This window comes from Erythranthe guttata, chromosome 6, assembly GCF_056151865.1.
Source record: "Erythranthe guttata isolate IM_541 chromosome 6, IM_541, whole genome shotgun sequence".
NCBI lineage: Eukaryota > Viridiplantae > Streptophyta > Magnoliopsida > Lamiales > Phrymaceae > Erythranthe > Erythranthe guttata.
The window spans coordinates 15,158,689-15,171,148 of NC_142538.1; the positions used below are offsets into that span (position 1 = coordinate 15,158,689).

General features: G+C 39.3%; 2 protein-coding genes across 4 annotated transcripts; both read left to right on the forward strand.

Moving 5' to 3' along the window:
* The first annotated feature begins 295 nt into the window (after nucleotides 1–295).
* On the forward strand, nucleotides 296–5,218 carry LOC105958306 (phosphoribosylaminoimidazole carboxylase, chloroplastic). 3 transcript variants are annotated; one of them, XM_088819916.1, is made up of 17 exons: nucleotides 296–610; nucleotides 712–972; nucleotides 1,130–1,348; nucleotides 1,431–1,542; nucleotides 2,053–2,115; nucleotides 2,208–2,346; nucleotides 2,534–2,589; nucleotides 2,745–2,818; nucleotides 2,923–3,070; nucleotides 3,182–3,355; nucleotides 3,453–3,540; nucleotides 3,688–3,804; nucleotides 3,923–4,020; nucleotides 4,110–4,227; nucleotides 4,304–4,398; nucleotides 4,547–4,653; nucleotides 4,760–5,218. In XM_088819916.1, exons 2-17 carry the CDS (start codon nucleotides 752–754, stop codon nucleotides 4,851–4,853), a joined length of 1,923 nt encoding a protein of 640 aa, XP_088676042.1. In that variant the 5' UTR covers nucleotides 296–610; nucleotides 712–751; the 3' UTR covers nucleotides 4,854–5,218. The 3 variants fall into 3 exon arrangements, with proteins under 3 accessions (XP_088676042.1, XP_088676043.1, XP_088676044.1); XM_088819918.1 differs by having other exon boundaries at nucleotides 417–610; nucleotides 718–972; XM_088819917.1 differs by having other exon boundaries at nucleotides 330–972.
* Nucleotides 5,219–8,532: 3,314 nt separating this feature from the next.
* On the forward strand, nucleotides 8,533–11,165 carry LOC148770247 (uncharacterized). The gene is made up of 2 exons (XM_088819072.1): nucleotides 8,533–10,614; nucleotides 10,659–11,165. Exons 1-2 carry the CDS (start codon nucleotides 8,533–8,535, stop codon nucleotides 11,163–11,165), a joined length of 2,589 nt encoding a protein of 862 aa, XP_088675198.1.
* The last annotated feature ends 1,295 nt before the right edge of the window (nucleotides 11,166–12,460 follow it).

Sequence of the window (12,460 nt, forward strand, 5' to 3'; positions counted from 1 at the left end):
TGCACCACAAACTGATATATACAAGCTAAAAATCACATATTATGATCATCTTGCTTCATAATGTAGAGTTTGAATGGGATAAAACGGGTACAAAAGTGATAATATTCCACATAATCTCGAAGATTCCACTAAATTTGATGAGTTGAGGGGTGGTTGTAATTATTCAAACAAGAGGGGTGTTTTTGTAATTTGACCATACCTCAGGAGGGTGTTTGTAATTTACCCTTTAATTAGGGTAGTATTGTTATTTTTTTAGAGTCAACATTCTTATTTCGGCTATGGGGGACTGAACTAAATAAAATACAACAAAAGGGGGTAAATGATAATTTGTTTAACACGAGGACTTTTTAGCAATTAGACATTAGAGAGAGGGGGTCTGTGCTAATACCTCACGATATAAACATGGCCGCCCCTGCAAATTAGAAACCCCCAATATTCATATTAGTCTGATGCAAGTGCAACTGAATAACCCGTTCGGTTTTGGTAACAATTGAATACAAAAAAGTTTTGTAAGAACAGTCTCACACACACACTCCAGGGTTTCTCCAACACGGTTTCAGACATCAGATTTCAGAACGCGGAGGCGGCGGCGGCGGCGGATACCGGCATAGTAAGTTTCTGCTCTATAGTTATTCCATTCTCCATAGAGGGTAAACAATAAAGGCCTAAAAAATATAACTTGACTATCTCCGCCATTTCTCTGTGAAAAAGCTGCAGCTGCTTTCCAGAGAGAGAGAGAGAGAGAGAGAGAATGCATATACTGAAGGGTTTTTGTCAAAGCCCACCGCCGACGACGATAACCTCCGCCACATCATCTTCATTGGGTTTCTTCAATCTCGAAAGAAGTACACTTTACAGGGGCGGCGCTTCTATTCCAATGAACCGAAATGTAAAACCCTCGAATAATTTTTCCCTAAGGGCTCCTCAAATTATTTGCAAAGCTTCTTTGGAAGTTCAACATTCTTCCCCCAGGTAATATTACATTACATTTCAGTAGGGTGAGTTCAATTTGCTTGTGGTCTTGGAATCCGTGATCGAAATTAGATGGATATGTAATAATAGTACAATTCGACGGACTACTTGTTCTTCGATTTTATTAAATTTTGAACTATATTTAATTACATTACAGGGGTACTACTGATATAGCGGTCCATGGGGTGTCGGAAACAGTTGTGGGTGTTCTTGGGGGAGGGCAACTCGGGCGTATGTTGTGCGAAGCAGCTTCACAGCTGGCGATAAAGGTTGTAATTTTGGATCCAATGGAGAATTGTCCCGCAAGTAACCTATGCCATTATCATATGGTCGGAAGCTATGATGATAGTGCCACAGTTGAAGAATTCGCCAAAAGGTTTCGATTCGATTGTACATTGCTTTTTTGCTTTTTGTGAAGTAAGACGGAACTTTTTGATGTGCTAATTTTGTTATTATAGATGTGGAGTATTAACCGTTGAAATCGAGCATGTCGATGCTGCAACTCTCGAGAAACTTGAACAACAAGGCGTTGATTGCCAACCTAAAGCTTCGACTATCCGGATTATTCAGGTTTTTGTTTCTTTCCAGAGGCATTAATGTTTTCTGATCGAACAATATTCTTGTTTAGCTTAGCCGCTATATGCAATTTTTTTGTATTATTATTATTATTGTTTCTTTTATAAAACAAAGAAAAGTAAAAAGAAATTAATATAAATAAAAAAATGAAGCAGAAGAATCGAGTTTCCAAATGAACGACTTATTATTATTATTATTTTTATTTTTTTATAAAAAAACAATTGGCATTCATACTAGGCACGGTCGTTGCTTCCAATTATTTTACATTGTATATGTATATATATGGTATATACTTACTTAGGGAGGCCAAGTTATATTTTTAGGTTCCGAAGGTGAAAGATAGTTTCTTAATCGTTTTTCTCGTTTGCAATTTCACCCTGTAACATTATATAACCTAGTAATTTGGAACTGCCCTTGTAAAAAACGAATATTGTCTTAATTTATTTTAGGGAAACTACACGCAAAACGTATATTATGGACTTTGAGTAACATGTTTGTGAACAGGATAAGTACCTCCAGAAGGTCCATTTTTCTCGACATGCAATTCCGCTGACTAAATTCGTACAGGTATTATATTTACTGGCAAAGAATTAAAAAAATATATATTTGAGTGTTAAATAAAACAAAAATGTCCCGTTGAAAAATGTGTGCACTCGCAGATAGAAGATCTTGAAGGTGCTAAAAAAGCAGGGGAAATTTTTGGTTATCCACTTATGATAAAGAGCAAAAGGCTGGCTTACGATGGACGAGGCAATGCAGTTGCTAAAACCGAAGACGAAATTTCTCAGGCAGTAAATGGTAATTTTTTAGTGTAATCAACTTTAATTTGCATAAACTTATCTTTAAATCAATTTAATTGTCTATAATGTGACTTCTTGAGTAAAATTACGGTTGACCTCCCAGAGGTTTGATCTAATTACAAAATTTCCGTCTTTGTTTTCTTGAAGTTTTTTTATTTTAACTCAATTGTTTAAAAAAAATGCAGCCCTTGGAGGATATGCTCGTGGTTTATATGTCGAAAAATGGGCACCGTTTTCGAAGGTTAGCTTCTTTTCGGCAACCTAATTTTATGATGCTTTTTTCCCCTCACAAGCAATAACGATTAACTTCTCTATTTATCGATGTAAATGCATTCATCTCGGTATTTTTATTTATGCACAAGTGATTTAAATCGTCTATTCTTGAATTAAATATAGGAGCTTTCTGTCATTGTGGCAAGAGGAAGAGATAATACTGTGCTATGCTATCCCGTCGTAGAAACTATTCACAGGCAAGCCGATTGTGAAACTTTATGTTCTATTAATTATTTGTAACATATTATCAATTTTATCATATTACCGTTTTTTAATTTTTTTTTTTTAAATATTTTTCTAGGGAAAATATTTGTCACATTGTTAAATCACCTGCGAATGTATCTTGGAAGACGATGAAATTAGCCACAGATGTTGCATATAAAGCTGTTAGTTCATTAGAAGGCGCCGGTGTTTTTGCGGTCGAGTTGTTTCTCACATCTGATGGTCAGGTAAATTGTTTTTTCTTTTTTTAATTTTTTTTAATTTTTTTTTTTGGTATTTTGGGTTGTATTTTCGGAACCACTGATGTGTGATTATTATATTAATTTAATTCTCGTAAGGTATTACTGAATGAAGTGGCACCTAGACCTCATAATAGCGGGCACCAAACAATCGAGTGTTGTTTTACTTCGCAATACGAGCAGCATTTAAGGGCTGTCGTTGGACTTCCACTAGGCGATCCGTCGATGAAAACCCCTGCTTCTATCATGTACAATATACTCGGTGAAGACGAGGTGAATTTACGTTATTGCACTAAAATCAATTATTTGTTTTTTTTTTTTAAGTGGGCTTTTACATATTTACTATGTGCTTCACAAATTATGGATACAGGGAGAACAGGGTTTCGTTATTGCTAATAAACTTATCGGAAGGGCGTTGAATATTCCAGGTGCAACAGTTCATTGGTACGACAAACCAGGTCTGTTAATGCTGAAAACAATTTTTTTTCTTTTTTTTTTATTTAAATTTAAATATATATATATATATATATATATATATATATATATATATATATATATATATATATATATATATATTAGTGACAGTTAGTATTTAAATTTTGTAGAGATGAGGAAGCAAAGAAAGATGGGTCACATCACACTTGTCGGCCCTACTATGGGCATAGTTGAAGCTCGATTGAAATCTATGTTAGGGGAAGAAATCGAGGATGACCAGCCTGCAGGTTTGTTTTTTATTCGACTGTGTACTTTTTATAATTCCAAAGTTCCAATTCTTTATGTAATCTGTTATTTTTTGATTGAATCGGTTGGGGGTATAACGGTCATTTCTTCCTTTTGCAGCTGCGCCACGTGTCGGGATCATAATGGGATCCGACTCGGACCTACCCGTTATGAAGGACGCGGCTAAGATATTAAGAGAGTTCAATGTCCCTTCAGAGGTTATTTTACGTAAATTTAAGAAACGATTGTTCGCATATAATAAATAGGGTGAAATATTAAATCTTCCTGTATAATGTTTGTTTGACAGGTAAGAATAGTATCGGCTCACAGGACACCAGAAATGATGTTTTCTTACGCTTCGTCCGCTCGCCAGCGTGGCATCCAGGTCATCATTGCTGGTGCTGGCGGTGCCGCTCACTTGCCAGGTCATCATCTCTTGCATTAATTAGTACAGACATGATATTTTCATCTTTCGAAATCTGATTTCATATATATAATTAGGCATGGTAGCTGCATTGACTCCCTTGCCTGTGATCGGGGTTCCAGTGCGTGCATCTACGTTAGATGGACTCGACTCCCTCTTGTCTATTGTTCAGGTACTTGCGTTTAATTGTTAAGGGATTTCATTTCTGATTATGAACAATTAACCTTTTCTTTTTTCTTTTTTCTTTTTTTTTATCCCGATTATTTATTTATTATTATTATTATTATTATTATTTTTTATTTTTTATGTGTGGTTTTTAGATGCCAAGGGGAGTTCCGGTTGCAACAGTGGCAATAAATAATGCAACAAACGCTGGCCTCTTGGCAGTAAGGTTGTTAGGAATTAGCGACCTCGACTTGCAGTCCAGGTGGCGAAGCTCTCTCTCTCTCTCTCTCTCTCTCTCTCTCTCTCACACACACACACACACACAAAAAAAAAAAAATTAAGTGGCTCGTTCGTTTGTTGTCGTGTAGAATGGCGCAATACCAAGAAGATAGAAGAGACGAAGTTTTGGTAAAGGATGATAAACTGGAGAAAGGTGGATGGGAAGACTATTTGGGTTCTTGATGATTTTGATGCACGAATTTTTTCGACAGTTTTGTTACCTAAGCAGTAAGCAGTTAGTTAGTTGGTTCACAAAGTGAACAAATTTAACGATTAAAAGACCGACAAAAGCAGACTCTTCCTTCCCATGGTAGGTGCCTTTGTTTACTCAAATAGAGTTATTAGGTTTTTCGTTCTTTTTTCGAGCCTCGTTTGAGACAAGTGGTGGTCTTTCTTCACTGTTTTTTTTTTTTATTTATTTCTGGATTTCTTATGTTTTGTTTGTTATATAATGTTAAAAAGTGGGGGTAAGTACCCCCGATTTTTTTTTTTAATATTTTGTTGTGACCAATATGAGGTATGAATGTGAGGATTATTAGTTTAAGATACGGAACCGCGCTAATTTACGACGTTTATTCACGGTTCAGTTGATCTTTAACTTGTTTGGAAAACATTGTTCAGTTCTTGGCTAAAAAGTGAGTATTGACACCGAAAGAAATCAGTGACACCGAATCGGTGATGAAAATGTAAAGATAGAGTAATGTAAGGCGGAAATAGTAATATAAACAATATTACAGGGATACAAAAATACAAATGTGATTTATGTTCACTGAACTCTAGATGTACAAATCAAGTTCTTGCAAATTCGAACCGAAACAGGTTTCGAGTCTTGAAGTAAGAAAATTAGCGTAGTTATTAAAAATAATTAGTAGGAGCCAAACTTTACTCCACTAACAACTGACATTGAAATCACCAACCATCTAAACATTTACACAAGTTATAAATAATTTTAGCCAATTAATTTTAGAGCAACTCTAATGGAGGAACTAAATAAAATATCAAACTAAAAAACTACCACTATGATTAGGGTCGGTCCTGACATTTTCGGGGCCCTAAGTGTATTTTTTAAAAATAATTATTTTATGATTAATACTTATTTAACTTGATAAAACAAACAAAAATAAATATATTATGACATTAGTGAATGAGGTTAAAAATGCATAAACCTACACTAAATATTCATTGAAATTATTTATATTTATTTATTTATTTATTTAGTATTATTATTATTATTATTATTTTTTATAAACTTTTTTGAGTTGCACCATAAGTTATGACAAAAAAGATGAATTATTTCTCTTTCTTTTTTTTCTTATAACGATGGATAGTAAAATATTAAATTTGATGCAGTAGGATTTTTTGTTTTTCATTCCCAATGCTTAACAGAAAATGTGCAATTAATTTGAGCCGGATTGAAAATATACCCTAAAATCCAATTAAATATTGTAATTTATAAAAAGCTCATTTTAAATTACTAAAAACACAAGACTATTTATATATGTATATATACTGTTTTTTTTTTCATTTGGGGATCCCTAAGGAAGTGGGGCCCAAGGCCATTGCTTGTGCAGAATGGGCTCAGTGCCGGCACTGACTATGATACACCAAATTAAAAAAAGTAAAGTGATATCGAGTCAAAGTATAAGGGGGAAAGTGAAATTTACCCTAAAAACTATAACCACTCCATTAACCTATCACTATTTGACATGTGGCATTAAAAATATAATTATTCATATATTTAAAATTTGATAATCTATTTGATATTTGTGGTTGGAGTGATTTTTTTTTTTTTACAAATACCAAAGTATTATATGAGTATCAAATGAATGTTTAATGAGTAATTGGCACTTTGCACCCTTGAATTACATGTCACTGACACTTTGCACCCTTAAATTGAAAAAATGGCAGAATGCACCCTTCAATTATATTTTGCTTGGCACTTTGCACCCCAATTCATTTTTTGGCTAGAAAGGTAACCTGCTACCTGTTGAAGAGGGGTGGATTTGTCTTTCTTTATTTCTCACAAACTTAAATTTATTTTATCTTCTCCATTTCACATATCCAAACCCGACCAAGAACACCTATAATATTCATTGTTCTCTATCAAGAGTCTGATGATACTTTACTCCAATTTTGAATAAATTTATATTTTATTTATTTTAAAATAAATACGTATTCAATTAAAAGCAAGCATTCAAAATTAATGTTTGTTAATATGGTATATGCAAATAAAGGTCATGCAATATGCAATTCCATAAATTTTCACCACTTAAAAGTGTTTTAAACAGATAATAAAACTTAAAAGGAGAATTATGTATATATTATGGTTATTCGTGTAAAAAAAAGGGATTTATTTTATTGTTTTCGTTACATCAATTGGTTAAAACATCAAATGCCTAAATATATCAATTTTTATATTTAATATAATGGAGTAGATATTTAACTTAAAAGATAAGAGAAAATTTACAAATAAATATTCTAATGTTTGATTTATCCCCTTGGCACAAAAAATATGGTTGAATTAGTTGTTGAATTGATGTAATTTACACTAATCTCTTACTTGTCTAAGAAATTATAAAAGAAATGGAAGTTTGTGAGCAATAAAAGAAAAAAAAAAGTATGCTGCCCCTATTCAAATATCACATAACAGGTAGCAAGTCATTTTTCTAGTCAAAAAATGAATTAGGGTGTAAATGCCAAGTAAAATGTAATTGGACGGTGCATTGTGCCATTTTTCTAATTTTAGGGTGCAAAGTGCCAATGACATGTAATTTAATGGTGCAAAGTGTCAAATACATGTTTAATGCTCCATTTTGATATCTCCCATTAGAGTTGCAAAACAATAAATAACGGACACAGTATTGTCCTATTCCATCAAAAAAGCCACGAACGCGTACAAGTACGTTGTATACGCATATAAGTGCGCGTACTGTCACGGCCCGCTAGTTTTGACCCAACCCCTTGCCGATTTCCCTTGGGTTGGGGAGGTTAGAAAGAGTCCTAGATGTAGCCCAAATAGGGGTAGGCCCAAGTTGGTCCAATTGTATAGTGGTAGGTAGGGATTCTTTGGTAGGTAGAGGTAGGTGGTGGTAGGTAGAGATATTCAAGGGATTCTTTGGAGTGTTCCACTCCCAACCGTTAGATCATATCGATCTCCACCGTCCATTGAGGAGGTGGTCTTGTATAAATATAGGTAGGGTCCTCATTTGTAATCATTCAACAATAATCCAACAAACACTCTAGCAATAAAGTACTTTTCCTACCAACTCTCTTGTCTTCTTACTTTCTTCGTTTCCATCACTTAAGTATTCGCAACACAATTCGGGAGAGGCTGACTTAGCTATCGCGAGGGGCGAGAAGGAGCTAAGGCCGCACGGTTCTTTGTTAAGGGAACAAGTCCGTGACAATTGGTATCAGAGCCCGGCTAAGGGCTTTGTGTTGATCGAATTCTCAACGATGGCGAACGTTGAAGATATTTCGTACGTAACCGAGGGACATGGCAGGGAGGCCCAAATAATCAACAAGAAGAAGAGGGACCACAGCAAGGCTCGTGGGGAGAGTACCGTTAATGAGGCCGTGCTAACGGATCATGGCGAAAGACTCGAGAGGCTCGAGAATAATATCGCCATAGCGGAGCTTAGCGAACGATTCGAGAAGCTCGAGCACGATACGGATGTGTTGGAGAATCACGTCGCCGAGCAACTCGATTTGTTTAGGGACAATGAGACGTTGCGGGAGGAACGGTTGGATCGATTGGAGGCCATCATCCAATCCCTCCAAGAGAGCATCGAGGGGATGCACGACGACTTGGCCTTGTGCAAAAAGGCCGCCTAACGTTGGCGTTGGTGCTACTTCGAGTCCAATGGTGGACTGCCCGAAGCCAACGGGATTCAACGGCGTAAGGGACGCCAAGGAAGTTGAGACGAGACGACTAAGGTTATGGTGGCGTAGAAAGCACGCCGATATCGACAAAGGCATTTGCCGAATCGATACTTGGGAAGAGTTCAAGAGGGAACTCAAGCGACACTTCTACCCGGACAACGTCGTCTATGAGGCTCGAAGGAAGTTGAGGGAACTCAAGCAACGAAGTTCGATCCGCGAGTACGTGAAGGAGTTCACCACCCTCACCCTTCAAATTTCCAACCTCTCCGAGGAGGACCTTCTTTTCCATTTCACCGATGGGTTACAAGTCTGGGCCAAGCAAGAACTCCACCGACGAGACATCAAATCCGTCGATGAAGCTATTGTCGCCGCCGAGTCTTTAACCGAGTATCAACCGAGAGATTCGTTGCGAAAAGAGAAGTGGAGCCCGACTAGTGGCGGGGGAGAGAGACGGGACAATCATGGTCGGGACTACCGAGACAACCGTGACCCAAGGCGAGCGTCAACCTCGAGGGGAGGAGACAAGCCATCCTCACACCAACAACTTGAAGAGAAGAAGAGGTCGTTTGTGCCTAAGGGAGGATGCTTCGTGTGCAAGGGGCCGCACGCGATGAGTCAATGTCCCAAGATGGGGTCATTGTCGGCACTTTTACAACAAGAGGCCGAGCAAGGCACAAACGAGGGACTAGGCAACATGGGATCGCTCCAACTTCTGAACGCCTTGAAGGCTAATCCGATGCCGGCAACATCAAGCAAGGGGATGATGTATATGGAGGCCCGCATCAACGGTACCCCAGCAAAGGTGATGGTGGACACGGGAGCGACCCACAACTTTATCACCGAGGAAGAGGCCAAGAGGGTTGGCCTACGGTGGACCAGACGAGACGGTTGGCTCAAGGCCGTTAACGCTAAGGCACAACCGGTCAACGGTATAGCACGAGACGCGGAGCTACACTTAGGCACTTGGAAGGGCCAAGTGGATTTTTCGGTAGCACCGATGGATGACTTCAAGGTGGTGCTAGGCATGGATTTCTTCCGTAAGGTAATGGCTATCCCGATGCCTTGTTTTAATTCCGTATGTATCTTAGAGAAGGGGACACCTTGCATGGTGCCGGCCATCAACGGCACCACTAAGGAAGGAAGCACACAACCAAGACAACTGTCAGCCATGCAAGTTGCCAAGGGAGTTCGACGGGGCGAGCCGACATTCTTAGCCGCTTTAAAGGAGGACAACCCACCCGTCAACAAAGAGGAGGACGTGCCACCGATCATCCAAACCGTCTTGGAGGCCAACCAAGACGTGATGCCACCGAATTTGCCCAACAAGCTTCCACCTAGGAGGAAGGTGGACCACGCTTTCGAGTTGGAACCGGGAGCCAAGCCACCCGCCATGGCTCCCTATCGCCTGTCACCGCCGGAGCTTGAGGAGCTCCGAAAGCAACTTAACGAGTTGGTCGAGACGGGGAAGATCCGACCATCGAAGGCACCTTACGGCGCACCGGTCTTATTCCAAAAGAAGCACGATGGTTCTTTGAGGATGTGGGTGGACTACCGGGCGCTTAACAAGGTAGCCATTAAGAATAAGTACCCTATTCCCTTGATAGCCGATCTGTTCTATAGGCTTGGTAAAGCCAAGATATATACGAAGATGGACTTGCAAAAGGGCTACTACCAAGTTCTCATTGCCGAAGGGGACGAGCCAAAGACAACGTGCATCACTCGATACGGTTCTTACGAGTGGCTTGTCATGCCGTTCGGGTTAACCAATGCCCCAGCAACATTTTGCACTCTCATGAACAAGATTTTCCATCAATACTTAGATCGGTTCGTGGTGGTCTACTTGGACGACATCGTCGTTTATAGCGATACCATGGAGGAGCATGTCAACCACCTTCGCACCGTCTTCCAAGTACTTCGGGAAAACGAGTTGTTCGTGAAGAAGGAGAAGTGCGAGTTTGCCAAGGAGGAGGTCCAATTCTTGGGGCATATCATTGGGCATGGGCGACTCCAAATGGATGGAGCGAAGATCAAGGCTATCACCGAGTGGGAACCGCCGACTAAGGTAACCGAGTTACGATCTTTTCTTGGTCTCATCAATTACTATAGGCGGTTCATAAAAGGGTACTCGGCACGAGCGGCGCCACTAACCGACTTACTCAAGAAGAACAAGACGTGAGAGTGGTCCGCCTCATGCCAAAGGGCGTTCGAGGACTTAAAGGCAGCGGTGAGCCAAGAGCCGGTCCTCGCCTTACCGGACTTTGGGAAGCCGTTCGAGTTGCACACGGACGCTTCCTTCTTTGCAATTGGAGGGGTCTTGATGCAAGAGGGGCATCCGATCGCCTTCGAGAGCCGAAAGCTCAACGAGACGGAACAACGCTACACGGTCCAAGAGAAGGAGATGACCGCCATCATCCATTGCCTTCGAGTGTGGCGACACTATCTATTAGGCGCACCGTTCGTGGTCAAGACCGACAACATTGCCACGAGTTACTTCCAAACGCAGAAGAAACTCTCGCCAAAGCAAGCACGGTGGCAAGACTTTCTAGCGGAGTTCGACTACGTTTTGGAGTACAAACCGAGGAAGGCAAACGTTGTGGCCGATGCTTTGAGTAGAAAGGCCGAACTCGCAGCCATTAGCTCGACAAGGAGGAACTTGGCCGACGTGATCCGAGAAGGGCTCGAACATGCATGATCCAATGGCCAAGGAGCTAATTCGACTCGTCAAGGAGGGCAATTTCAAGATCGTCTCCACTTGTTCGAGGCAACGAGGACGTCGCCGGATTAGGCGGGGGAGGATGTCACGACCCGCTAGTTTTGACCCAACCCCTTGCCGATTTCCCTTGGGTTGGGGAGGTTAGAAAGAGTCCAAGATGTAGCCCAAATAGGGATAGGCCCAAGTTGGCCCAATTGTATAGTGGTAGGTAGGGATTCTTTGGTATGTAGAGGTAGGTGGTGGTAGGTAGAGACATTCAAGGGATTCTTTGGAGTGTTCCACTCCCAACCAATAGATCATATCGATCTCCACCGTCCATTGAGGAGGTGGTCTTGTATAAATAGAGGTAGGGTCCTCATTTGTAATCATCCAACAATAATCCAACAAACACTCTAGCAATAAAGTACTTTTCCTACCAACTCTCTTGTCTTCTTACTTTCTTCGTTTCCATCACTTAAGTATTCGCAACACAATTCGGGAGAGGCTGACTTAGCTATCGCGAGGGGCGAGAAGGAGCTAAGGCCGCACGGTTCTTTGTTAAGGGAACAAGTCCGTGACAGTACGCATTTATGCATTAATGATTTATATGTTCACTGGCGGAACATAAGAGGGGCAAGGGTGCAGTGGACCCCCCAAAATTTAAAATTTTGAGTAATATTTTTAAAATATAGGTTTTTGTCTCACAATCTTTTATAAATATGAGTTTTGACCCTTCATTTTTTTTAATTTTTGTCTAGTCTTTAATGTAAATCTATATATTTTTTTCTTCATACTTATCATTAGAATATAAAATATTATTGTTAAATCATACCATTTTACATAAAATATTACTTCATTTTTTGCTTCATTTTACGAATTATATTCTAAAAAACATTCAGGGGCGATGCTCCCAAACCTCCAAAATAATTTATCTCCCTTCATTATATTATTTCATAAAAATCTGTAGCCTACTCAAATTTCGTGGTTCCACTCTTGTATACGTTCTACACGTGTCCCTTGTTTGGTTATCATAGGATATAATAATTGTTTAGACAATATTAATTTGACCACAAACTTGTTAATAATAAATATGGTAACCGGTGAATCATCAAGATTGATCTTATTATAAAATACAATCAAACTTATTTAAGTACTTTGATGAAATAATTAACAATTTAATCAGATTTGCTGTATGATTTCTTGATGTGGACTGCTT

What these genes read in the sequence shown, in the direction of transcription:
- LOC105958306 (XM_088819916.1), top strand. Translation starts at nt 752, where the DNA reads ATGCATATACTGAAGGGTTTTTGTCAAAGCCCACCGCCGACGACGATA. An exon ending in CGACTATCCGGATTATTCAG is followed by an intron (nt 1,543 to 2,052) that starts GTTTTTGTTTCT and finishes GTTTGTGAACAG; the next exon opens with GATAAGTACCTCCAGAAGGT. An exon ending in AATGGGCACCGTTTTCGAAG is followed by an intron (nt 2,590 to 2,744) that starts GTTAGCTTCTTT and finishes AATTAAATATAG; the next exon opens with GAGCTTTCTGTCATTGTGGC.
- LOC148770247 (XM_088819072.1), top strand. Translation starts at nt 8,533, where the DNA reads ATGGTGGACTGCCCGAAGCCAACGGGATTCAACGGCGTAAGGGACGCC. An exon ending in AGTGGGAACCGCCGACTAAG is followed by an intron (nt 10,615 to 10,658) that starts GTAACCGAGTTA and finishes CAATTACTATAG; the next exon opens with GCGGTTCATAAAAGGGTACT.